Genomic DNA, 25,698 nt, shown 5'->3' with positions numbered 1-25,698 from the left:
GGCACCACTGGCATACCTAGAAGGTTTGAACCCAGTTGTTTTGAGAGCTGAAATATTTCCCCTGCACACCAGTACAAAGAAACAATTTTGAAAAAGAACTTCTCAGAGAAGAGCAGAGCTCCGGATCAACGCCTGAAAGCACGGAAAGAATGGAACTGACGTCAGCACGCCTGAATGGCGCTTACATGAGGCTCCTCTTGTCAATTCTGGAGCGGAACGCAGTTGGTGCGGGCCACAGAACGCCAGCTCCTGGTGCAGAGCAGGACAGCTTTTGAGTTTCCTGATGAAGTCTGATGCCTGGAGAATAACCACAGTGTAAGGTATCTACGTTCAGAAGTATCCATCAGAAAAAACAAACCTTCCCAGTCATGCATAGAATTATGTTAACATACAGCAAGGTCTGTGTTCCATGCAACATGACCAAAACATATAAAACCAAACATGACACACATATAGGATCTGCCCAGTGTCGAAGCACACCAATGCCAGATTTTGTTTGGAAACTGGGGCAATCCTGGGAATTGTTACTCTTGTGGATCATGAGTTTTTCTTACCCAGAATGCCATGCAACATTATGTCTGACCAAGAAACATTATGTGCTCGCATTTATGATGCATGAAATAATGAAATCTAATTTCTAGGGCAGGGATTCTTAACCTTTAACCTTCTGTGGACCTCCACTTCATCATTATTTCTTGGAATCCTGGGAATCCTACTAAATAATTATTGGAATCCAGTGACCTCACCCTAAGCAATTTCGAAGATTTGAACCACAAAACAATACACAAAAATACGAAAACAAGCATTCATCAAACAAGTACACAAATGATGAAATATTTTACTTAATTCACAAGCAAATATAAAAAAAAATGTATTGGTAAGTTTTAAACTATTCTATGTTCATTTGAGACCACCAGACATCCCCACTATGCACTTTTTTCTATTTGATTTTCAATCTCACTTCTTTAGTTGCATACACTTCATTAATCTGTTTATATTATTTAATTTTCTAAGCAGTGTCGGACTCCCTGAATAGTTATCACAGGAGTCACCAGACCACAGATTAAGAACCACTGCCCTAGAGCAATGTTTCTACCATCCTGCATAGCTACACTTGCCTTGATACAAAAGTATCTGACATCTATTGCCAGACACACCACATGGGAGAGAAATAAACCAAAACACTGAAGACGTGGCAACTCCATTCACGGCAGTTTTTTGCCACACTATCGCCAAGCACACAGGAAAACATACCAATCACAGATATTTTTGGAAAATCTGGGCTAGTATAGAGAGGCATGACTTTTGGATTGTGTTAACCTTTCATACCCAGGATGCACTTGAGATATCAGACCATTGCTAAAAGACGCAATTTCTACAGATCTATAGCCAATAACAAAAGTCTGTTGCCAATGGAAAAAGTTCTAGCATTCTGCATTTCCACACTTTTGATAAAAGACAGTACACTACATGTGTGGATGAACACGCTATATGGAAGAGAAATGGGTAAAATGTGAGCATGGCAGCTGTTTTTTTTTTTTAAATAAACTAGAGACTTGGAGGAATCCAGGGATGTTTGACCTGTGTGAATCGCACTAGTTAATTTTACCCAGCATGACCTACAAATGTCAAATATACACAAATATTATTTAACCAATTTTATGTGATGTAAAATACTGAGATGTGATACCCACATCATAGTTGATACCACCTGTAGATACAAAAAGGTACCCCACGTGTAGGGAACATAATACTGTGAAACATGGGAAAGGGCAAAATATACATATATAGCACTTATCAAATTCTTAGGAGAAAAGATGGCCCCATAATGCACAAGACTTGCTTGCACTTTCATCCTTTCCTCTGACACACATGGGAGAAATATGGGGACCAATGAGGGTAGGACAGTTACCATTGCAAATGAAATTCAGAGTTTACTGGTATGCAAGTTTGACAACTTTTTGTGAACACATTTTGACGTTCATTTGGCATTATGAGTATGGCAAGACTGCACGATTCCACAATTGCTACATGCTTCAATTTCTAGATGTATCTTCTCTTCTGAAATGGCTTCACTTGGTAAGTTCCCTTGGTGGCTAAGTGACCCTTGGGCCACAAATAACATTCCACCAGCCACATTTCTATACAGTAAGATGCACCATAAAAACCAGCGCCATACCCATGTTTCAATCTTTGCCTCCGACATGTGTGCTCTACCATCCAAAAACGGAGACACTATGTGTAGCATAAGGGGTCTGCAGGACATTGAAGGGAATGAATCAGTTTGTCAAGCTCCAGGGTGACTTTTTTATCTTTGGAAATACGGTTTTTATCAGACGTAGTAGTGCTGGGAAGTGGGATTTCCGCCGTGTAGTTTATATTTTTTTCCGGATGGTTGCTTCCTTGCCTGAGTCACTCTTTCATTTCTCTCTGTTTCTTCTCTGTCTTGTGCTCACTGCTTCCCCTCCTTCCTCCCTATCTTTCTCTCTCCACTCACTTGTGTACCGGGATAAACATGCTCATGCTGCCATACAACCCTGTCGGCTTCCTTTTCTCACTCTGCTTTCACATCGCCAACCTCTTGACTTCTGGCTTGCGGATGTTTCCTTTATGGCCGCTATCCCGACATTGACTCTCTTCTTCATGTCCTTTGATTTTCCAGCTGCAACTACTGAGATCATTATTTGTGTGTGTGTGTATATATATATATATATATATATATATATATATATATATATTTTATATATATATATATATATCTAATACTGAATTAGAATTGCATTGCACAAGCTGTTTTCAATATTAAAGTTTAATGTTGCTTACTTTATCTTGTAACTTTGTGTTTTTTCCTGTAAAGTACACTATTGACTTTGGGCATTGGTTACTCTAAACAATGCAACAAACAATAACGAGTTTGCTACCTACTAATCTACAGGTTAGAAGGTTAGATTCTCATAAACGTAGTGGCAAGTGAGCCCTGGAACCCCAGGGTATTTTTTAAGAATCCTCACTCACCAACCTAGTTGGTGACATGCTTCATTGTCGGGTTCCCACCGTGGTCAGGAAATGCTTCCAGGGTGTGATGCAACACCTGATTACAGTGGAGCTGTTTTTTTTGTGACTGTAACAGTGTATGTGGTGATGTGTGATTTAAAATTGGCTCAGGAACTCCTACCACCTGTAGTGATTTTAATGACAGAGGTCCTGGTCAAATTTTAAAAACAGTGGTGGATCTTTATGAGACTTTAAGTGATCTCAACTATCCCCAATGTGGTCAACATGTTTCAGCTATGTTTCAGCTTGGAAATCAAAAGACATGTAGGAAGGGAGTCAATGATGACAAAAATATCTACACATGGGTGCTGTTGTTTGACAGCCATATACGTGAAGTCCATCTGACCCAGCTAAATGTGGAATAGTTGGGCTGGGGCAAATGAGGACTAGACGAAAAGACACAGTGGCCATCTCCTGTCAAGGTCCTGGTTATATAAAAATACATATTCCTTTTTGGGTTACGACGCAGGTTAGGAGGGTAAACCCATCATTTTGCTCCCACAGGAGATCAGAAATGTGGATGCTGAATGAAGGTTAAAGGGAGACATGTCTTCTGCCACAATGCACAGTTCCTTACTCTGGGACCAATTTGGTTTGGCAGAGAGAGTACCCTCTCAGCCAAATTAAATGTGAGGTGGGCATTCATTTTATATTTTCCAAAACTAAGTCCCACTTTAGGTTTTTGGTTAGGGAAAACAAATTGTAAGTTTGCTGTGTGGCTCTATCATGTTCACAGAGCCATCTGTTAAACCTACACTGCATTGACAGGAAGCCCCATTACAGCGATTCCTGCCAATGCTTGGTCATCTCAAAATTTGGCAGATGGAAACTTTGTTAGGGCAACTGAGCACTTAACTCCATAGCCCTGTCGGAGTACGTGCGTTTCTGCCGAACTCTAAATTGGGCGGTCTGTTTCCAGTTATTCTGCTGGTAAAATATCCATTGAGTTCACCAAAGGTCAAAAGCTATTGGTGTATAAAATAGTAGGAGGAGTGCCCCTACCTATTACTCTCGTGGTGGGCTAGTGTAAAGGATTCCTGTTATATAATAAAGGCTCAGTCATGAATCCCAATCAGGAATTCTTTTGTGAGTACAGCTGCTAGAAAATGAAGGAGTCTCCCTTTTCAACGGTGCCTGACACATTGAAATTGGTGTTAAGGGAAAAAGGATCCAGCCCTCTCACGTGTGCTTGAGGTGGTGGCAGAACAACCTCTCATGTTTATTCGCCTTTCATTTTCTCTGGGAGGCAGTTTGTTAGGTAACCCCCAGTATACCACCTTATGGGAAACGAAAGGCATTGGAAAGGGAGTCTGGCCTGTGTGGTTATTGTGCCCTAGGAGCCGTGATCCACCCTCTTATATATATTCTGCTAGGACCATAAAAATCCCTGGAGTCTCCGGTCTCCCATGAGATAAGATCAGGAGTAACACCTCATCTGCTCCCAAAGGTGAAGAGAAAGGTGGTTCTCTGTGTGTCTAGGGGAGACTTGGCCCGGTGCCAGAGGGGTGGCGCCACATTTGAATGGGCTAGTGTAAGAATTCTTGCTTGGGAACTACAGCCATGCCACAGTAACTAATCTAAAGTACTTTTGGGAAGGACACTGCAGGGAGCCATGTTATTGCCCAAAAATGAGCTCACATTGTTGCTTCTGGAATCAAATGTTCCAGCAGATTCTTGGACATCTTTTGCAATTACATCATCTAGCACAGAGCAGGTGTGGTCACTGCATGAAAACAAAATGAATACCGGAGATAGGCATCAGAAGTGCTTATGCGGTGTCCATGATTAGTTGTGGCAGAAGGGATGAACTGTGATGGCAACACCAGTGTGCTGGGGATGCAACTTTAATGTCCTTTGCATTTAAAAGATTAAAATTCACTCCAGAAGACACCAGTACAAAATATTTTTAAACACTACATACCAAGCAAGTGGTAACAAGCATCTGTGTTGGACTTGGCCCTTTTTGGCTAAAGTTCCCTAAACTTTTTGCCTTCCCCCTAGACATTTCTCTGACATGGTGTTGCCAACTTAGATGCTTTGGGCACTTTGTCACTGCTGATCAGTGTCAAAGTGCAAGTGCTCCCTGTGTAAAGTGTAATGGTAATTGGTTGTCCATGATGGGTATGTTTGCCTTACTAGTAAAGTCCCTAGTAAAGTGCACTATATGTACCAGGGCTGGTGATGCAAATGCTACTAGTGGGCCTGCAGCACTAATTGTGCCACCCACACAAGTAGCCCTAAAGTGATAACTCAGGCCTGCTACTGCAGTGCCTGCGCGCAGTTTGTTAAACTGCCATGTTGTCCTGACAAGTGCACCCACTTGCCAGGCCTTACCTTTCCCATTTTATGCACATCAGGCACCCCTATGGTAGGTCCAAGGCAGCCCCCTGGGCAGGGTGCAGTGTATGTGAAAATTATGACATGTACTAAGGTGTGTACCATGTCCTGACAGTGAAATACTCTCTATTTCGTTTTTCACTGTTGCAAGGCCATATTGCCCATGGGACAGAATGGGGAAGGCTGGGTAATATGTTTCCAGCTTATCATCCCATAGGCATAAGATAGAGTGGTGAAGTTTAGTGTGCCTGCCCTATTAATAACACATCTTTTTGTGAAGGTGGTTTTTGCAATGTGTGTTCAAAAACCACTCTTTAGAAGTGGCTGTTTTTTTGCGTTCCAACATTTCTGTGTGTCTCTGCCTGGTTGTGGATTGACTGTCTGGATTTGAATGTGATAGGCTCTGGGAATGTCTTGACCCAGGGGAGGAGGTGCAACAGCAACAGGCTGACCTGCATCTGGAGTGTAGGGGGGAGGAGTAGCCCCTGGAGGTGAAGGTGCCTGGGCTGCTGCCATAAAACAATGGCTCCATCTCCTGCTGAGTGATTGAGGATACAGACCTCCACTATCAAAGAAAGAAGGTGTCACTGGCAGGGAGACACCCAGAACTGGTTTGGACAGGCGTCAGTTCCCCCCTGCACACAAAGACTTCAAAGACATTTAGGGGTATAACTATGAAAGCTGAAACCCCGGAACGTTGGAATGGGACTGATCAAGACTGAAAAGGTTTGAAAATACTTCGTGGTCAAGACGAACCTCTGCAAGGAAGAAACAGCTGAAGAGATTGAAGGAAAGGCCTGACCCTTGCTGTGTGTTCTGTTGCTGGCCTGCAGTTTGCTGATTTAACCAAGGAGAGGCTAAGGGACTTTGCTGTGTCCCCCTGCTTGAAAGGACTTTGCTATGTGCTGTGTCCTGAAGTAACTTGTCCCCAAGACAGCTGGCTCCCTGTTGTGGAAACTCAGGCACATAAAAGTTTCCACGGGTGTCTCAGTGATGCTGTGTGCATGTGCTTTTTGCAGCCTGAGACCCTCGTAAGAATTGCCCTATGATTGTGGGCACCTGGAATCCAAGTGAGTCTCAGCAACGCTGTGAGCGTGTACTTCGTGCAGCCTGAGACCTTTGTGATGATTGTCCTGTGATCATGTGCCCCCGGAGTCTAAGTGAGTCTCAGCGACGCTGTGTGCGTGTGCTTTGTGCAGCCTGAGACCTTCGTGAGGATTGCCCTGTGATCGTGCGCACCCATGAGTCCAAGTGAGTCTCAGCGACGCTGTGTGCCTGTGCTTTGTGCAGCCTGAGACCTTCGTGAGGATCGCCCTGTGATTGTGTGCACCTGGCGCTCAAGTGAGGCTCAGGGACACTGTGTGCGTGTGCTCTGTTGCAGCCTGAGACTTTCGTGAGAAATTGCCCAGTGACGGTGTGGCCCGGAGCAGTTGTGTTCTCTGAGTTGATCGACAGCGTGACCAGAAGTGCTGCGATCGTCATTGCCATCGGCCCGAGCCTGCCATGGAGAGCCCTCGAACCATCAAGTAGGGGGTCCGTGTTCCACTGCCCAAGATCAACTAAGTCGCATCGGAAGCCCAAGCTGCGAGGAGAGGAGAGTGAGATCTTACCCCCCAGGTAGTGCTCAGCAAGCGTCCGTGTGTCGCGCCTGGGGTGGGGGCGGGCTACGAGAGAAACGCTCTCGATCTTTCCCATCTTTGCAGCGCGAGCCTCCACTCAAGTTCATATTATAGCCCGTACTTGCCAAGGAGTGGCAGTACCGGGGCCGAAGTGTGGAGCTGCACTTTGTTTTATACGATACCCTTGTTGGGGGCATATTTTGGCAGTAGCTGACCGTGAGTCAGTAAGAGTGGCATAGAGACCGTCCAGAGCACCGTGATTGGTGCTGGAGTACATTATTTTTGCATTACGAACTGCCTGATTGTTGCATTACGCATTGCATTACTTTTGCATAACAACCTGCCTGATTGTTGCATTATGCATTGCATTATTTTGGCATTACGAACTGCCTGATTGTTGCACAATGAACTGCATTATTTTAACATTACAAAGTGCCTGATTCTTGCATTACGAACTGCATAGCATTGCATTAGAAGAGTTGCTCATTAAAATTGCAAGAACCTACAAGTGGTTGCTGGCCTAAAAACCGGCAAGGTGAAATATTACAAATACGCATATGATGGATTTTTATCGTGTGGTCTCATCGTATGTCTTGTTTATAAACATATAATTGTTTTATGAAACTCGAATGGAGTCCATTTGTGGTATCATCACTGGGTTACTTAGAGCGTGGTTGCAAATACTTTACACATTAGCCTTGGAGATAAGCCTGACTGCTCGTGCCAAGCTACCGTGGGGGTGAGCAGGGGCTATCTGAGAAGGTGTCCTTCCCTACCCTGACTTAGAAGCAAGGGTATCTATTTTGACCAAGGTACCTACCTCAGCCAACTAGAGACCCCCAGGTCTAACCATTATCTTATAAATCCTAACATAATCACTTATCTGGAGAATCTGAATAAATACTTCCAGGAAAAATGTAGCCGATATTATGTTAGATTCTGTGTCGTTAACAGAATCATACATTTCTTTCACTTTAGCAAGAAAAATATGAATTATATTGCATGATTGGAGCCTGTTGTGTTCATCCTCCAGTCTTGTCACATGCCAATAGGTCTAAAGTCCAATCCTGTGCAACCACTCCCACTCCCACGTAGTTACTCACACAGCCACTCATGCACCCACACACGGGCAGTGATATACTAATAGAAATTGTAATAGCATATGCTTGTATTAAATGTGTTTTTGTTTAATATTGTATGCGTTCAACCTAACCGACAGACCCCCTATTTGTCTAAGGATTCACAATGTATCCGCCGATCCATAAAATGTATTTTTGAAAAATAGAAAGACTTGCATTCCATTTATAGACAGTCTGCATACATTACCTTACCAAACCAATCGAGGAGGTGATTTGCGAACAAAAGGGGGGCCTGATTGGTGATAGTAGCAGGGTTGAGCAAACGTTCCATAAATACTTTAGTAAAGCCTATCGTGAGGAGCTCAATCCATCTGAAAATAATCTAAAAATATGGCTAGGTCAGGACGCAGGAAACCCGCTGACACCAGAAGAATCTGACTATTTAAATAGAGTTATGGATATTTATGACGTAGAAAAGATAATTAGTCAGCTCAACAAAAGGGAAAGCACCAGGGCCGTATGGCATTCCCCAAGAGGTGTATACATTTGTGGCTAGCACTTTATCCCCCATTGTAGTGAAACTTTTTAACAATTTTTTTGTTAATGGGTTTGATCTGCCAGCCTCTTGGAAGAAAGCTACAATCTCTTTAATTTTGAAGCCCAGTAAATGCCCTAAGAAATGTGACTCCTATCGGCCAATTTCTTTATTAAATAGTGATTATAAGCTATACGCAAAGATCGTGGCAGATAGATTGAATGGTCTAATGGTTGAGCTGATTAATGAGGATCAGAAAGGGTTTATTCGGGGAAGACTCCTGAAAGATCTGACCTTTACACTAGTAGGCACAATAGACTTGGCGACCTCTTATAGCCTTCCTTTGGCCGTGGTGGCCTTGGATGCCATCAAGGCCTTTGATCGAGTGAACTGGGTCTACCTGAAAGCAGTAGCAGCCTCTATGAACCTAGGCATACATTTCTGTTATGCACTGGCTGGTTTCTATCGAGCCCCAGCAGCTAGAGTGTTAATTAACAGCTCTCTAACTAAGCCTGTGATCATATCCAGGGGGACAAGGCAGGGATGTCCCCAGTCACCCTTGCTCTTTAATCTCTACATAGAGCCATTAGCAAGGAAAATTAGAGAGGATCCCGAAATGTTACCCGTTAGTTTTATAGTTGTATAGACTAGGAAAAAAACTGGGGCTCTATGCAGATGATATTTTGATAGACACCACAAATTTACAGAAAACGTTGCCCCGTCTGTTGGCTATAATGACAGATTTCAGGAAGGTGTCGGGTTATGAGATCAATAGTGATAAAAGCGAAATCATGACCTGGAACATCGAAGGGACAACCGGGAAAGACAAAATCAGATACCTGGGAGTAATGATAGCTCATGATATTAATGGCAAGTAAAGGACCAAGAATAGCTTGGAAAAAGCTGAGAAGGAGGGTTGAGAAAGGGGGCCTAGCCGTGCTGGACTTACTTTTCTACTCTTGGGCTTTTCTCTTAAAAAATGGGAAGTGCCTTTTTAATATACCTAGTCGAACCATGACAGGGGGCTTGTGGTTGACAATTTCAAGTTTGGAACCAGGAGGCGATGAGGGTTTTCTTTTCAAATATGCAGATCCAAACTTTTTTCAAAAGGTCAGGCTAAAGATACTGAGGGGGCTTGCAGAGACATGGAACAAGGCTAGAAAAATCCTCAAAATTCCATACTACAGTTTATTGGCCCCCATCTGGGATGGACCCGGATCTCCGGAGTGGACAAAAGATGCTTTCGCTAAACCCTTGTTAGAGGGAGGCCTCATACGCTGGGAACAGTTAACAGTAGATGGCAAGCTTATTTCTTGGGAGGAATGTAACCAACAAGCACATTTCAGCCTATCTAGATTTAAATACCTTCAAATATGAAGTTGGTATCAAGATCCAGAAACAAACATAGGTGATCAGAATGACTTGGAAACTCGACTGAAACAAGAGTCAAACTGTTGTAATTTGGCAGCGATTAGGTTAGCATTAGCAGAAGCCATAATGTATTTAGAGACTATCTTGTCCATTTTGTGGAATCCATTTTGTATTTCTGTCAACTATTTTGTTTGCCATGTGCTACCATGTGCTCGCCATGTGCTCTGTCCTACCTTCATGCTGACTGCTCTTGAAATCTGCCTAGAGACGAGATATATTTAGCCTTTTCTGCTCCACACATGCTCAGTTGAGCTTGCAGCTGTCCTTGCAGCTGTCCCCAGTCTGTAACTGTCAGGATGTGTTCACCAGAATTAGCAACTGTTAGCTCCTCCCCCTTGTGGACTGGGCATTTTCTGTATGTATATATGTACCTAAAACCATCATTTTGTACTTGTACCACCTTCATTTGAACCTCTGTGTGGGTATAAAAGGACCAAGCTCCTTCCATTCAGTGTGCTACTTCATACATTACCGAAGTGTGCTGTGTGAATGTAGTTCCACCTCATGAGGCTTAATAAACTCTGTATTTTCTATTCCAGCTTCTGTGCCAACTTCTTTCTATTGGTCTGAGGACTCTGTGCAGAGAAGGGAGAACCCCTAGCACTGGAAGGCCTTGCTGAGGCCCACTACTACAAAACCATAAGAAGGAGTTAGCGGCTACCAACTGGTTAATGGTTTAAATCGAGGATGGAGATTTTACGCTGCCTGCAGAGTTATGGGGAAAATTCTCGCCGGAACCATCGCTGGAAAATAACTGGCAAGTATCTATGTCTATGCTATTTAAAATAGTCAAGCCTGCAAACCTGAGGAGAAATCATCTCTTTTCTATTCACAGAGCGTGTTGGTCTCCTCTAAAATTGTCAAAGTTTGGTAGAGGAGGTGATGTCCCCTGTCCAAAGTGTGGTAATATGAGAGAGGATGATGTCCACATGTTTGTTAAATGCCCTGATTTGCGATGCTTCTGGAGTGAAGTGTGTAGGGCACTGTCTGAAATGTTGGTGCTTAATGTTAAGGTAAGGGTTATGCTTATTATCTTTGGGCTGATGGAACCAGAAGTTATAACTACTAAAAATCAGGTAAGGTTTATCTTTTATGCTGTATTATTGGCAGAGAGGGAGATATGTAAATTGTGGGTGGCTGTCCTCCCCCCTACCCTTGAAAACTGGTTGAGTTCCATTAAACATATAGCCACTTTAGACAGGAAAAGCTCTAAAAATGTAAATTTTTGGTTCCCGTTTTTTGAATGGTGTGATATTTTAAATACTAACAGGAGTGGTTCAATGGTCCTATGATTAAGCCTTCTCAGGATCATCAGGTTTTGGGTGTAGGTTTTTGTTGTCTAGTCTCCCGGTTGGGTAGTAAGAGGGTTGAGACAGACAAAAAAGAGAATAGGGTACACGGAGATCATGCCCGAGGGTCATACAGAACTATGGTCTCCGTTTGTTTCCCTAGCCTTTGTTACCAACCTGTTAAACAGCACATGAGTTCAGGGTCCGATTGCCCATTAACATGTGCAAGTGGAAGAAGGCATTGTTTTTTTTCCATTAAAGAGGCTAATGAGGACAAAAATAAAGAAAACACTGATAGTCACAGAAGAAATCTTTGGTTTGGCTCCAATATTGGGACAGCAATGTAAGCGCACAAAAAACTGCTCAGTAACGCCCCACCCCTCTCCATAGACAAACATTGGGGAAAAAGGTATAAAGAGACCAAAGAATATGGGTGGGGTAGACAGAGAAACTGATTGCTTGAGGGGAAATGCTAAATTAGCAGATTATCTGATTGGCTGTGCATGGCGGGGGTTGGGCGCAGGCTAACCCCCCTGTTAAACACTACTGAAGGCTTAAGTATAACCTGCATCGTTATGGTGAACTGCTAATGACCTCACATATTACATCACTGTAACTGTGGTGCACTTTACACTTATGTCAGTTACGTGTAACTGTTGAATTTCAGTGTTCTTTTGTTTTAAAACAGTAGTTTTTTATTATTAGAAGACTAATGTGCATATATATTTCTATATAAATATCTTTATACCGCTTCAACCCACTGCCTGGCTCAGAGCCAGCAAAATAAAAATAAAATTATATTCTAGCATTATTTTATTTTTCATTCGTCTGCTCTAAGCAAGCTTGTGCAGGGAGGGGAGGGGTATGGGAGGAGGAATGCTGTGTGCGCTCCTTAAGTGTGCATATGTGTCTGTGCGGCCATCTCAGGCCGACCAAAACACACATGTGCACTTAGGTTTCTCCAGCCCAGCTGCATTGAACAGCTGGGCTGGGGAAACCCCCACAGACTCCCTGGCCTGAGCGGAGCACCTTTCCAGCCTGCTCTGGCCAATCCCTGCGCTGCTCTGCAGCATGGAGATTGGATGAGCGTCTGTCCCAGGGGCTGCTGGGACCAGGTAGGAGGCACAACGCAGAAGGAAGCCGTCCACTGGCGGTTTTAGGTAGTTTTTAATTTTTTTTAATATAGTACTCCTAACACCCGCCCCGTGTGACCACCCCACTCCCCTCCCACGCTCCCTCCACCAGCCCACCACCCTTTGTTTGTGGCAGCCGCCACTGTTTTTATATATATATATATATCCAGCTGTGTGGGAGTAACTGGAGGTAACAGGAGGGGTAGTTGGCCCCCAAGGACATCCTTGGAGGCCAACTAACTCTCTGGTTACCTCCAGTAAGTCCAACATAGCAGGGTTGCTGAGAGGTTGTCAAAGGCCATGCCCCCTTTCTCCACAACTCTGCATACGCGCCTCCTGCTGCACTACTAGTAGGAGGATGATGTCCCCTTGCCTCCAGAGGGTCCTTGGGGGCCAACTACGCCTCCTGTTAACTGCAGTACGAACCCCACAGTGGGTTAGCTGAGAAGTGTTCAGTGGCAATGCCACCTTTCGCCACCACTCTGCAAACGCACCTCCTGGTGCACTACTAGTTGGGAGATAAAGTCCCCTTGGCTCTTGAGGGTCCTTGGTGCCAACTACCCCTCCTGTCACCTTCAGTAAGACCCACACAGCTGGATTGCTCTTGAGGCTGTCAGAGGCCATGCCACCTTTCTCAACTATTCTGAAAACTTTCCTCCGGGCAAACTAGTAGTTAGGGGAAGTAGTCCACTTTAGTCCTGAGTACCCTCAGGAGTAAAGTGGAATTTATTCCCCAACCAGAAGCACGCCAGGAGGTGAGTTTGCAGAGTGGTGGAGAAAAGGGGTGTGACCTTCAAGTCCTCTCAGCAATCCCGCTGTCTGGGACTTACTGGAGGTAACAGAAGGGCTGTTGGTCCCCAAAGACCCTCAGCATTCAAGGGGACTTCATTCCCCAACCACCACTAAGCCAGGAGGTGCATTTGCAGAGTGGTGGTGAAAGGGGCGTGTCCTACGCCTACACAACAGAGTTTTTTTAAAAATAAAATATTATTGTAGGGAAGGGGGCTGCATCAGTGTCCAGACTTCATTTGAATTTAGGCTGGTAGGGTCTATCCAAGTTTGTGCGATGCATAGGTTAGCACATACGATGATAATAGAGTTTAGTGACCGCTCTTCGCTGTTAGCCTCGTGTTTGCACTCAAGGAGAATTTCCTTATCCGTGAGATGAAACTTGCATTCAAGATGCCCTGTAAACATTGTGAATACTTTGTTCCAGAATAGATTCAACCCCAGACAGTCAACAAACATGTATTTTAAGTCCGCCGCAAACGACTCACATTCTGGACAGTGTGCTTTCATGGAAGATCCAGAGGCTGCCCACCTATGTATGAGCTTGTCATATAATATAACATAAATATTGTCCTATGTTGCTGCAATTTGAAGTTAACAGAAGTTACTGATTGATCTAAAGTGTCCAGTGCATCGAGAATTTCTTCTCCACATACATGAGTATTAAGAAGATGACTTGTCATAAGGAAGGGTGAGAAACACGTGTCTGTTCCTACATTACCCCTTGGGACTGAGGAGATCTAACCTGATGTCCGTCCCAGCCCCAAATTGGGAGCGTCATTACATCACACCCAACGTGGGGTTTGAACTTTAAAAGGCCCTTGAAGGCAATGAATGCTGAAATATATTATACACACAGAATTTAACCTGAGTCAAACTTCTCAGAAATAGAAGAGATGCCCCCCACTCTTGCTGGAGTTTGAAAAGCACTTAACAGCTACAAAGGATTAGTCATTATTGTGAGTATTGTCACTGAGTCTTTGTAAGCAAAGGCTGCATAATCAGAGGAGCCTTAATTGTAGGAAGAAAATATCCCAGAGAATCGTGCACATCCCTCACCACCAGTTTAATGACTAAGGAATTCCCAATACGCCCAGGTGAAGTAGTACTCGTGGTCGAAGCAGATGCAGTATGTAGTATGAAGTTTATTCCTGGACTGAACTACTACATGCTGATGGAGCAGGGCTATTAACAAAGTATTTTAAGATTGACCCTCTATTGCAATACAATTTGTTTGTGTCCACTGAAGTGCCTTTTAAGTTACATTGAATGCAATGTGGATGGGACCTAATAATGCGGAAGGAAAGGCTAAGCCACAGAAACAAAGTAAACAATAATATGCCATCCCACTAGGTTTGGAGGTTTTTAGAGCTACAGTACATCTGAATCTACTTTACCATAAGAAAAAATCTCACACTTAACATTTAATGCAATTTCTAACACATAGTTCAATAATTTGTCATCTAATAGGTAAGAGCACCTTGGGGTTTAGAATCAAATGCTGCACATATTTGTCACAAGTTGTGCACAAATGTGCCACCAATGGTGCATCATGAGTCACTCCAAAGCGTACAAATACTCAAAGTGAAAAGTTCTGCATAAGTGCTACACAAAACAATATGAGCGATTTCAACAAGAATCTGCTTGACGAGACACTAGTACGTAGTTCACAAATTCATCAGGTGGAGATGAATTCTCAATTATTTAGAGCCCCACTTTGGATAGTTCGTGGTCAAGGTGTAGACAGGATGCATCCGGGGGAGTCCTCTATTGAAAATGATGGACTCCTCAAAAAGCTTTTTAAAAAGTCTCTTTGGGGCCTGTTCCCATGATCCTCTCTGTGGTCTCCTCTGGACATGGGCTGGTGATAGTTCTCTGTTTAGGATTATAGATGAACGCAATCTTTAAAACTGTCTCCGAAAATTTGAGAGAAGCAAAAGACACATCAAAGTAGTGGTTGGTGCTCTTTGGGGTTGGATAATGTTTAGCAGAGCATGGGAGGACAAGATGGCAGTGAGGTGTGCTATTCGTGGTGAGCCAAATAAAGCTATTTCTGCGTACCTCTCTTACTCGCTTTGCTTTCCCTGACTATTACAATATATAAGCAACATCTGTAAAATATTACAGTGCCCAGTGCTCTGCTCATCTTTTGTGGACCTCGAGTTGTATCGCATACACATACTGTCTGCACTATCTGTACTTGCCTAAGGAAAATGTTATACCGTGTGGGGGTGCCATGTGATATAACACAGTACAACCTTTATCGAATCCCTCTTCCCCATACTACATTATTACACTGTACTGCTACTCTCTTAACTTAATGGCAGGCAGGTACAGCTAACACAGGCACAGTTTGTTTACATGGTATGTATGGCCTTTGCGGTTTTCCATGTATAAAATGGTAAGCATTTCACCTCCTCAAACATTCCGACCATCAGCGGCCCTGCCAATAAAGATTAAGTGCACATGTTCGATATAATACTCACAATTTTGCTTTTACAAACCATTGGCTTGCAATTTAGGTTTGTTTTCATTTATTCTTCTATATATTTAAGGCATTCTGTTGCCTTCCAGGTTAACAAGAAAACCTTGCTCGTATTAAAGGTTTGTTGTCTCATAATTTAATCTGTAATTTGTTGCCATATTTTACATTTCTGTCCGATTAAACAGCAAACTAGCATACTATCATCCTGTTTTCTACGGTTACTGATTTCAAGATTGCCTTTCCAAGTAACTCCCTCCTCTTTCCTAATCTTACAATCTGAAACCCCTTTGTCCATTTATGAAAGAGAATTCACAGCATTTATTGGGTTAACATTAAGTTTAAAGTTCTCAATATTACGATGCAGCACAGAGTGACAGTAATGACATATGGACATGTTTAGTAGATGCAACATAAAATGTGTAGCCGTAGCTTAATAAAAATGCTTTCGTTATAACATGTGTTAGGTGCATACACGTATTGTGCGAGAGTATCAGGAAACTAAATTTGGTTAGTCCAGATGAAGGTACAGTGCATGAATAAGCCAAATAAGCAGATGACTTGCTCGATTTGGACACAGTTTGGACGCCAAATGCTATTTCTTTTATTAGTTTTTTTGCACAAGACGTCCTCCTATATGTAAGTGTCATATCAAAAATAATTTTTGTTAATAATGTAATATTAATTAACACCAACTGCTATTACTATAGTTCACTAACATATATTGCCTACTCTGCCATTCATGTGTACAACACTTACAAGTTACATCAAACCAACACCATAAAGCATTAGAATTAGGATCTTGAGAATCTCATTTCTCATCTATCCACTAATTAAATGTAGTTAGTAACACATTTTAAACAACATACACACTTATTTTTTGCAATAATTACCTTTCGAATCAAATGATTCTCTGTATCTGCAATGTAAATGGCATTATTCTTTATAGCCACTCCTTGAGGTGAATTGAAAGCAGACTCTGAAAAACCTCCATCTTTCCATCCTTTTTTTGGGCCTGTAATAAAAAGTAGAAATAGAAGTATTTTTCTGTCAACAATCATTGAATACAAATAACTTGAAAGTGGATACACCTCACAGCAGTTCATGTCTTGTGGTGTTTACAGGCACCTATTGTTATGGTCTGTAATTAATCTTATGTAGCACGTAGCAGCACTGCAGTCTTTAAGAAAAGTACACACACATAACCAAACAAAGAATAAAAGGTAATTCTAATAAGAACTACAGCCACTCAACACCAATTGATGCTGTATGAACATTATCAGACCTAATTACAAGTTTGAACCTACATTTCATTCCTGTATCCCAACAGTCTTTCTGTAAGGTGATCTTGTTTATTTACAGTTAGGTTTACACTTTGGGAGTGTTAATATATCTTTAAATATGAATGAATCCGACTGCTCCATTGCAAACCTTTATCATGCACTTATAAATCAGGATTGTTCTAAATTGAAGCAACTTCGTAAATAGGAAAAAAAATAAAAAATATTTTATTAATGAAGATGTTAATTTTAACTGATTTTATCATGTGAGCTCTTATTCGCGTAAATAGGAGTAAATTAAGAAAAAAGGTTGTACTGAGGTTTGCTTTCGTATACACCATTATGGTTTATTAATTCTATTGCGTGAAAAAAACAACGTGAGGCCCTTAATGAAGAAGCATTATGATGAGCAGTAAAACAAAGTAGGCCAAATCACCCTAAGACGCAAGCCTCAAAAGCAAAGTCTTGGAAATATCTGGTTTCTTCTTCTTACCCTATAAAATCTTGCACCCGAGGTTAAACTTGCAATTCCCACAAAATACAATTTAACCGTAAACAAATGATGGACGGAATGCTGAATAAATCATACATACACCCCCATTCGAGAGATCTGGGTTAAATCCATCGTTCTTTTGCTCACCATGCCACCCTAGTTTAGACCCAGCCATATGTAAATCAGTCTTGACCCTGTGCCTAGTGGGTCAGGGCAACTCGAACTGGCAAGCCAGGTCCTCCATGGACTGGAAACAAGCATCCTGGGACCGGTTTCGGGGCATCACCCCGCATCAGCCAGGAATAAAACACTGTCTGTGGAATGCTTAATTTTCCTAGCCTGTGTGCACTAAACAAATAAAGCTGGCTTCGCTGGCTTCCATATATTATCTGTTTCTATTTTGTATTTGGCATGGACATCCAGATGTACGTAATTGTGTGGAATGAAGGTGGGTTGTAGTCTTCTTCTTATTTATAAACAATATATTTTTAGAATCTACCGAACCCCATGTTGCATAATTAAAGTTATGCACCTGTAAATACAGTGGTCCACCCCTAATATATTTAATAGATTCACAACTGAATCATTCCCAGTTTAGTGGCATATTCACCATAAACACCCAAACCACAGTGAGAATGTGCTATGAACTTCTGTCTCTCACCACCCAGACGGTCTCCGTAGTTCACAATTAGAAGCACAATTGTGAAATATATAAAGGTATACCTCTGAATTGAGGAGGAAGGAGGGAAAAAATTGTGAATCTTTGCCTGCAAACATTAGCATTTTATGAAAGTATTTTCTGTTTCACGTGCCAACACTGCAAGAGACAAAATGTAGTATTCCTACTTAATGGTTGTCACTAGGATGTCCCTCATTGAATGAATTGTCACTCAACTCTAAGCATGACAGCCCTCCCTTTTTTTTTAACTTGACAGAAAGTAGTGGCTGCTGCAATTCACCTCACAATCCCCTGCTTTGAAAGGGGATACCTTTTCCCTGGCTGATCAAAAGTCAAGAATAGTAAATCCATCAGCATTTTGTTCTTGTCACAAAGAACCTTCAGACATTGGCAAATGTCAAATGAACAAAATGATCTTCCTTATGCAGTGGAAGAATTAGGGGGGTTATCTAAAATTGATTGGTTCATTAATGGGAAACTCTGACAGGACCTATTGAATCAACTAGGGTTGGTCTGCAAAATAATTATCTTCATTAAAACTGAGGAAGGATCGCGGTAGAAATAAGTGCCACCATAAATTCAGGATACATAAGTCAAGTGTGGCAGGCAAATAGGACTTTTCATGAGCCTCTGCTAAGCTCCGACATGATGGGAGACAGATGCACATGTGAAAAAACTTTAAAAAGCCACTCGTACACTCCTTGATGGTCTATGGTACAAGAGAAATTTCAACTCAGATGATGGATGGAACCCGGATATCGCAGTGAAAGGACCCTCACCAAACTGTATTCCAGGATAGACTTTGTTAAATGCAACAGATATAGTAGAATATGGTGTACATGTGAGAATATTGGTCACAAACCAAAAATAGAAACTCCTCCACTTTTACTGATATGTCTTAGGAGTTGAAAATATGGTAGCCTGTGCAAGAACATGTGGACATTTCACCAGGATGACTAGGTCTGCAAACTTGAAATGTTCAGGAGCTCAGCCGTCAAACATGGAGATGCTAGGTCATGGAGTAGCTATGACTCCTATGTCTGATGAGGAGATGTTGGTGTGTGTCAAGTGGGATCAGTGAACTAATACTGTTGTGCAAAGTGAATGATGTAGCAACCATACTTTTTGATATTTCTGGTGGTCTTTAAGAGAAGGACAAAAAGGGGAAATGCATATACAAATGTGTGGTACCCGTTTATAAAAAAAAAAACACCTTCATTCTTAGCTTACCTGCTGACATAGAATCAGCCTTTACCGTTGGCCTCAGGGGCAAGGACATTTAGCTGTAACTTGCCCCAACCGTGAAACACCTTGCCTCTGATCCAGTTCTAACATTCTCCTGTTGAACTGCTAAGCATCTTTGCTCAGACTGATGTCATACTAAAAGGCTCAGTTTCAAAGCCATTGCCTCTTTACACACAGGACAGGATATCTTGTACTTCCTTGTTTATTGCCATTGTCAGGCCTGATCAACATAGATAGATCTTGTATCCTCAGGAGGAATGCTGAGGGCTCCTCCAAATGGCTCTCAGTTAGAAATAATGTGTGACTGCACCTGATGTGCCTTCCACAGGTCTCATGTCAACAATTCCTGTGGGCAGACCCCCCAGCCTCTCATTCATGCATTCATCATCATGACTAGGGGGCCTATTACGATGGCGGGCAGACAAAGTCCTTCCGCCATCGCATCGGGTCATGGGACCGACTGCCCATGTCGCGGCGGTCCCACCATAGACATTAGGATGCACCCGCCACACTGGCAGGCGCATACTGCATTTCTAACATGCATGTTGTGCATTTGCATGCATAACGTGAAAGGCACAGCGCGCTGCCTGCCACCTTGTGCATGCAAATGCAGGGGGGTACCATAGGTAGCCCCCATGTGCACCCCCCACCACATTGGGGGCCCACAACGGGCTCCTAGAACCAAAGACCGCATGGAATGGCTGATCTCCGCCAACATCGTAATATGGATGGCAGTGTCTTGCAGACGCCGCTATCATATTGAACATGTTTTCCTCCCGGTCGACGAGTCGACCCGCAGGAAAGCGGCGAAGGGTCTTTACGTCCGCTGCGGACCCCCCAGCCATCCTAATATGGCGGGGAGCCTTTCTGGTGTGAATAGCGGACGGTTCGCTCCCCGCCGGCCCGGCGGGGGCAAACCGCCCACCATCCTAATGGGCCCTAGGTCTGGGGCCAGAATGCCAAAGGGAAGTCCCCAATACTTGAGGACTTCTTCCAGGATGAAAATGAACAGAACTTGTTCATTCCAAAAGCCTAAGAGATGTACTCATTGCTTATTCAGTTTATTTTGTACCGGCTTTATCTTGAAGTGACAGAATGATAGGAAGGCAATGCAGGAAAACATGATCCTCAGTAGTGACTTGCACACACGTCCATAAGGTATTCATCTTTTGAAATTATTTCACAGGTGCTATAATCTTCATAATAGGCTCCTTTGATGGGAAAGTTCTTCTCCAAGACATGTCTAGGATTACTTCAAACAACTGCACTCAGCTGGCAAGGAACAACGCTGACCTTTTCCCTATTGAGAATTAACTTTAGACTCTTGAATGTTGAAGAAGGAAAGCCTTCTTAGAGGCAGTGGCCCACTACTGCATTGTGCCATTTATCAGCCAGTTCTCTAGGAAAGAGAAGGCTTGATGACTTTGTTTCAGTAGAAATTCTCCCACTTGTGCCAGACACTTTGTGAAGATCCTTGTAGATAATTGTAGGCCAAAAAGCACAACTTTAAACGAGTAATTGCAAACGGCCTCCTCAGATCGCACAAACCTAAGCTGTTTGGAAAGTAAAGGTGTATTTGAGGGTCTCCCTAGAGAGTCACCATGCTAATCCCCTATTTTTGTGGTACTCATTCAACTGATGCAAGTCCAGAATAGGCCACCAGACTACTAATCTTTCCTTAATCAGGAAAGAACTTTGGGTAGAATCCTTTCTTCCACTATGATCTAGTGATGTGCTCCAAAGCACCTTTTTACAGCATGGAAAGAGTCTGATTTGTTGATAGTTCTCCTTCCTTGGTGGGTCCTGAGGATGTCTCTTGACAAATTCCAGTATGTGCCTAAGCTGATCTAGGTCTAGGAGAAACAGATCCGATATATTTGACTGCCATGCCTGGAGGTAGGGTAAGATTCTCTTCCAGTACAGCATACAGCATACAGCAGGGAAACAATGGTCAGAGAAGGAGATGAGTAAAGTGCTCTTCTGATATTTTGCGACCCAAACTGGGAACTTCCTATGCACCTGGCAGGCTGTCTGGAGCAGGAGGATCTTTGTTAACATCTGGACTCAGGGGCGTAACACAGATCCCTGTAGCCCCCGTGGTGCGGGGGTGCCCTCACCCTCCAGGGGGCCCCGTCAGCACCACACTTCTGCTGGGGAGCTCTAGATTGAGTCTGGAGGGGGCCCCTTCACGTACCCTGCAGGGGGTGCCCCCTCAATGTTCGTTACGCCACTGTCTGGACTACAGCTTAGGGTACCAAGGCTGCTCTGGCAGCTGTTATTGGTAGGACTGTTAGCCTCCACAAATTTGTTTGTTAGCTGAAACCATTGTGGCTACAAAAGGTTGTTAGTAGCAAAGCCTGATGACACTCCAGGATGTCACCATTTTGGTATTGTCTCCTTGAGATGTAGTAAATTATCCATGTGATATCTTTATCGAAGAGCATATTAAGCAGCCCGCTCTGCTTTTCTGGTGGAAAGAAATAGTTCATAAAGCAACCCTTGCACGGAAGTTCTGCCATCCCTGACAGCTGTTGAAAGCCAGTACTTACTATGTCACTGGCTGCATCAATGATAACTGAGGATGCGCACCCTCTCTGAAAAAAAGGTACTGTCTACTGCTTAGTGTAGTCCATTTGTGTGAAGGTGCAAAATTCAAAACAGCTCGTGCTAGATTCTTTTATCAAAGAAAAGCCTTGCAGTCATCATGGTCTGTTGTAACTGTTAGGACTGAAATTGCACGTGTGCCGAGAATGAAGCAATGAACTAGGATTCTCTGCAGGCCACAACCTCTTTCATGTCCCAGGGAGATGGCAGCCATCTCAGACTGTCAGGTAGAATTTCTTTGTAGTCCCCAGAGTCCTTTGTTGGAATTACTTGCTACAATGTTGGTGCAGCCAAGACCTCGCTACATGAACTTCAAATTCCCTCGTGCAGCCCTATTGCTTTCTGAAGGATTGTTTTGAACAGACAATTAGTTTAGAGAGAAGTATCCTGAAGTCATGTTGTTAATGAAAACAAACTGAACTATTCTCTTGAAACATTATCTGACCTGGTAGGACTGGGGTTATACTCTATTAAGATACCCAGTGAAGAAACAGAGGATCATTAAAGTGTATTATTACATATCATTTTATGAATGCCATGTATAAGGTATCAGAGTCAAGTGAGAAGGTAGAAGTGATCAAGTACCCTGTCTCTATTTTCTCTTACCCCATGCCGCTTTTCCTACTTCTATCACTGGCCTTCATATTCCTATGTATGTGGTCACTGATGGGGCTGGTGAGAGCACCACTCCCATTAGATCCTGTACAGAAGTTTGGTGTAAACGGACACGCTTTTAAAACATATTAGACCAAGCACAAGAGGCACGTACTGATACTATGTATAGGCATATGCCTAATGGCTCAAAAAATAGTTTGTTTGTGTTTGACCTGAGTGAAGCATAAATGGATATTAATAAAAGTAGCCCAGGGAAAGCGCAAAGGCCTGACGGCGCCCCAGTGAACTTCTTTAAAAATAACACAGACCTGTGAACACCCATCCTAACACGCGTCCTTAAGATCACTGCAGGGGAATAGTTAGCAATAAGCTGGTCCTTATCAATTATAGTCCCTATTTTCTAGAAGGAGAATAAGGCCGATCCCAAATGTTATTGACTGTTCGCTCTTCCTGCCTCTTCTGTTAAGCAGTTGGTTAGAATCTTTTTAGAGAGACTGGAAACATTTGCAGAAGGAAATTGTATATTATCAGATATACAATATGGTTTTAAGAACAGACTTGGCACCGAGGAACAACATTTGAACATGAATCATCTGATTGGGAATCACAACCGGGCCAAGAAAGTAATTTTGCTGTCATGGGCCTTAGCAGTTCATTTTGACTAAGTTAACCATGCTAAATTGTGGCTGATTTTGACAGTATTGGGTGTAGAAGAAATGATAATCACACAGTTAAGCCAATTGTATTTGAAAGCTACTGCAAGGGTTCACTATGGCCATGATGGAGCGTGTACAGCCCATTCCAGATTAAAAAGGGAGTCAGACAAGGGTGCATTCTTGCCATCCTTTTAGACACACTTTACATTCATGACCTAGATAAGTTTTTAAATTCGAAAAGCAAAGATATTCCTCTAGTAGATAGCTGCCTGATTCCAGTCCTATTATATGCAGATGGTGCTGTTCTGATGGCAAAGACAACAAACATCCTTCAAACACTTCTTGATGGGTTTCCTAAGTTCATGGACCAATTAGATATTAAAATAAATCTTAGTAAATCATACACCATGATCTGTGGACAGGGTGTAGCAAAAACATGCTTACTCCCAATTAATGAAGTAGAAATAAGTAGAGTTCTCAGGTTTTCATATGTCAACATGCAAACAGACTCCCCTGACAATTGGATACACCTGAGAACCATAAACAAACAACAGTTCTCCGAAACATATGTGCCTGTATTTAGATTTGCATGTCAGTTGAGCTCTAAACCTTTTAAAGAGATGTGCTTGAGCTACAATAGTAAATTATGTTTTGACTGTTAATCATTGGGATGTATTGTCTGAGAGTGTCTCAGCCTCAGCAGTAAATTTTAAAAGCTGCATGCGGGCAGTGGCTGCATGGATGGTTGAGAACCACCTAAGACTCAATGGGGCTAAAGCGGAGGTTCTAATCTTTGGAGACAAAAAGGATATCTGGTCGGAGGCTTGGTGGCCTGACTCTCTCGGATCTTGCCCATGCCCCTGTCTCAGTGCCAAGAACTTAGGCATCATTGTGGACTCCTCTCTTTCCCTGGGCTCACAAATAATTAGAACTTTCTTTAGCTGTTTTGGGATGATACGAACTCTCAGGAAGATCTTCCGTTATCTCTCCTTTCCATCAAGGAAACAGGCAGTGGTGGCCCTTGTGGTGTCTAGGTTAGACTACCAAATGCCCTCTATTTAGGGATAAACAAGGGACTCCTACATCGACTTCAATTGGTGCAGAATGCCGCCGCTAGGCTGGTGATGGATCTCCCTAAGTTCCACTCAGTTTCAGCTACCATCAGAAGCCTGCACTGGCTCCCGTTGGGGAGGAGAATTGTGTTCAAGGCCTTATGCCTGGTCCATAAGGCCGTTCACAATAGGGAGTCAGAAGGCATCAATAACATGTTTTAAAGATACTTTCCTGGGGAAGGACCTGAGATCTGCAAGCAAGAACCGGGTAATAGTATCCAGGGTTAGGAAAGCCAGGTTGGGGGGGGAGGGGGGGGGGGGGGGTGGGAGGGGGGGGGGAGGGAGGGCGGGGCTTTCTCGTTGATAGGGGCTAATTTATGGAATTCCCTTCCTTCCCCAGTTTCCACTCTGGAAACCCATTCCTTATTTTGTTAGTCCTTGAAGACCTGGCTTTTCACCTGTCCTAATCTTTCACCTGCCCTAACCTTTTAGCTCAGAATCTATTGACATCACTTACTCTGATCTCTGTCCGCGGCGCCTTGATGCCCCTGGGCTAAGTTCGCGCTTTACAACACTTATATTCATTCATTGTGGGGGTACACAGATTGTCAGGCCATTCAGAAGGCTGTGAATGCCTTCTTAAAATGAATATGCAGGCCCACAGAGTAGCTCATCCTATATCTGTTTCCAGGCTTTGGGAATGAAGTTTATGGAGGTCACTACTAAATTGTGACTGATATTGCTATGCACTGGACCAAAATGGAGGCATCCATGAATCAAGCAATTAAACAGGATTGTCTATCACTCAATAATGGTTTTAATATACCCTGGCTTGACTACATTAGGAACATGTTCAGGCAATTAGGTGAGAGTGTGACCCTATAAAACATGGAGTTCGTTACTATCTATTCTAAATCAGAAATGAACTGTATATTTAATCATTCAAAAAACAATGAGAGGACAGGGACTTAGTGAAATAAGTTAACAGAATGAGCTTATTATATTTTAAAAATTATGTAGTGAAGGAATTCAACTCTATGATGATAATAAATCTGCATTACAGATATATGCTGACCTGCTTTCGCCTAAATAAAGTACACTATATGGTGATGTTTCCCAGGACGGATCAATGGTTGAGAGATCTTCCCCTTTCTCCAAGTGATAACAATGCACATTGCATTTTATAGTTTTTTGCAAATACTGTGCATCCCAACTGAAGCATTTTTTTTAAATGGTTCTTGACAAAAGGGAACTTTTTACTAATTTATCTGCAACAGTTATTAGTTTTATTCAGAAAGCTGTCAGAGTGAGGAAGTTGCTTTTCGC

At 42.8% G+C, this 25,698-nt stretch overlaps 1 protein-coding gene across 1 annotated transcript in view; it reads right to left on the bottom strand.

Moving 5' to 3' along the window:
- The window catches only part of NHLRC2 (NHL repeat containing 2), a 927,811-nt gene that overhangs the window by 411,460 nt on the left and 490,653 nt on the right, over positions 1 to 25,698 (bottom strand). Inside the window, exon 4 of the mRNA XM_078643860.1 lies at positions 16,642 to 16,763. Within this exon, the coding sequence (XP_078499986.1) occupies positions 16,642 to 16,763 (122 nt within the window). The remainder of the gene's footprint in view (positions 1 to 16,641; positions 16,764 to 25,698) is intronic.

This window comes from Lissotriton helveticus, chromosome 5_1 (assembly GCF_964261635.1).
Source record: "Lissotriton helveticus chromosome 5_1, aLisHel1.1, whole genome shotgun sequence".
NCBI lineage: Eukaryota > Metazoa > Chordata > Amphibia > Caudata > Salamandridae > Lissotriton > Lissotriton helveticus.
Note: the sequence above shows the minus strand (reverse complement) of the source record. Positions and strands in the feature narration are given on the sequence as shown.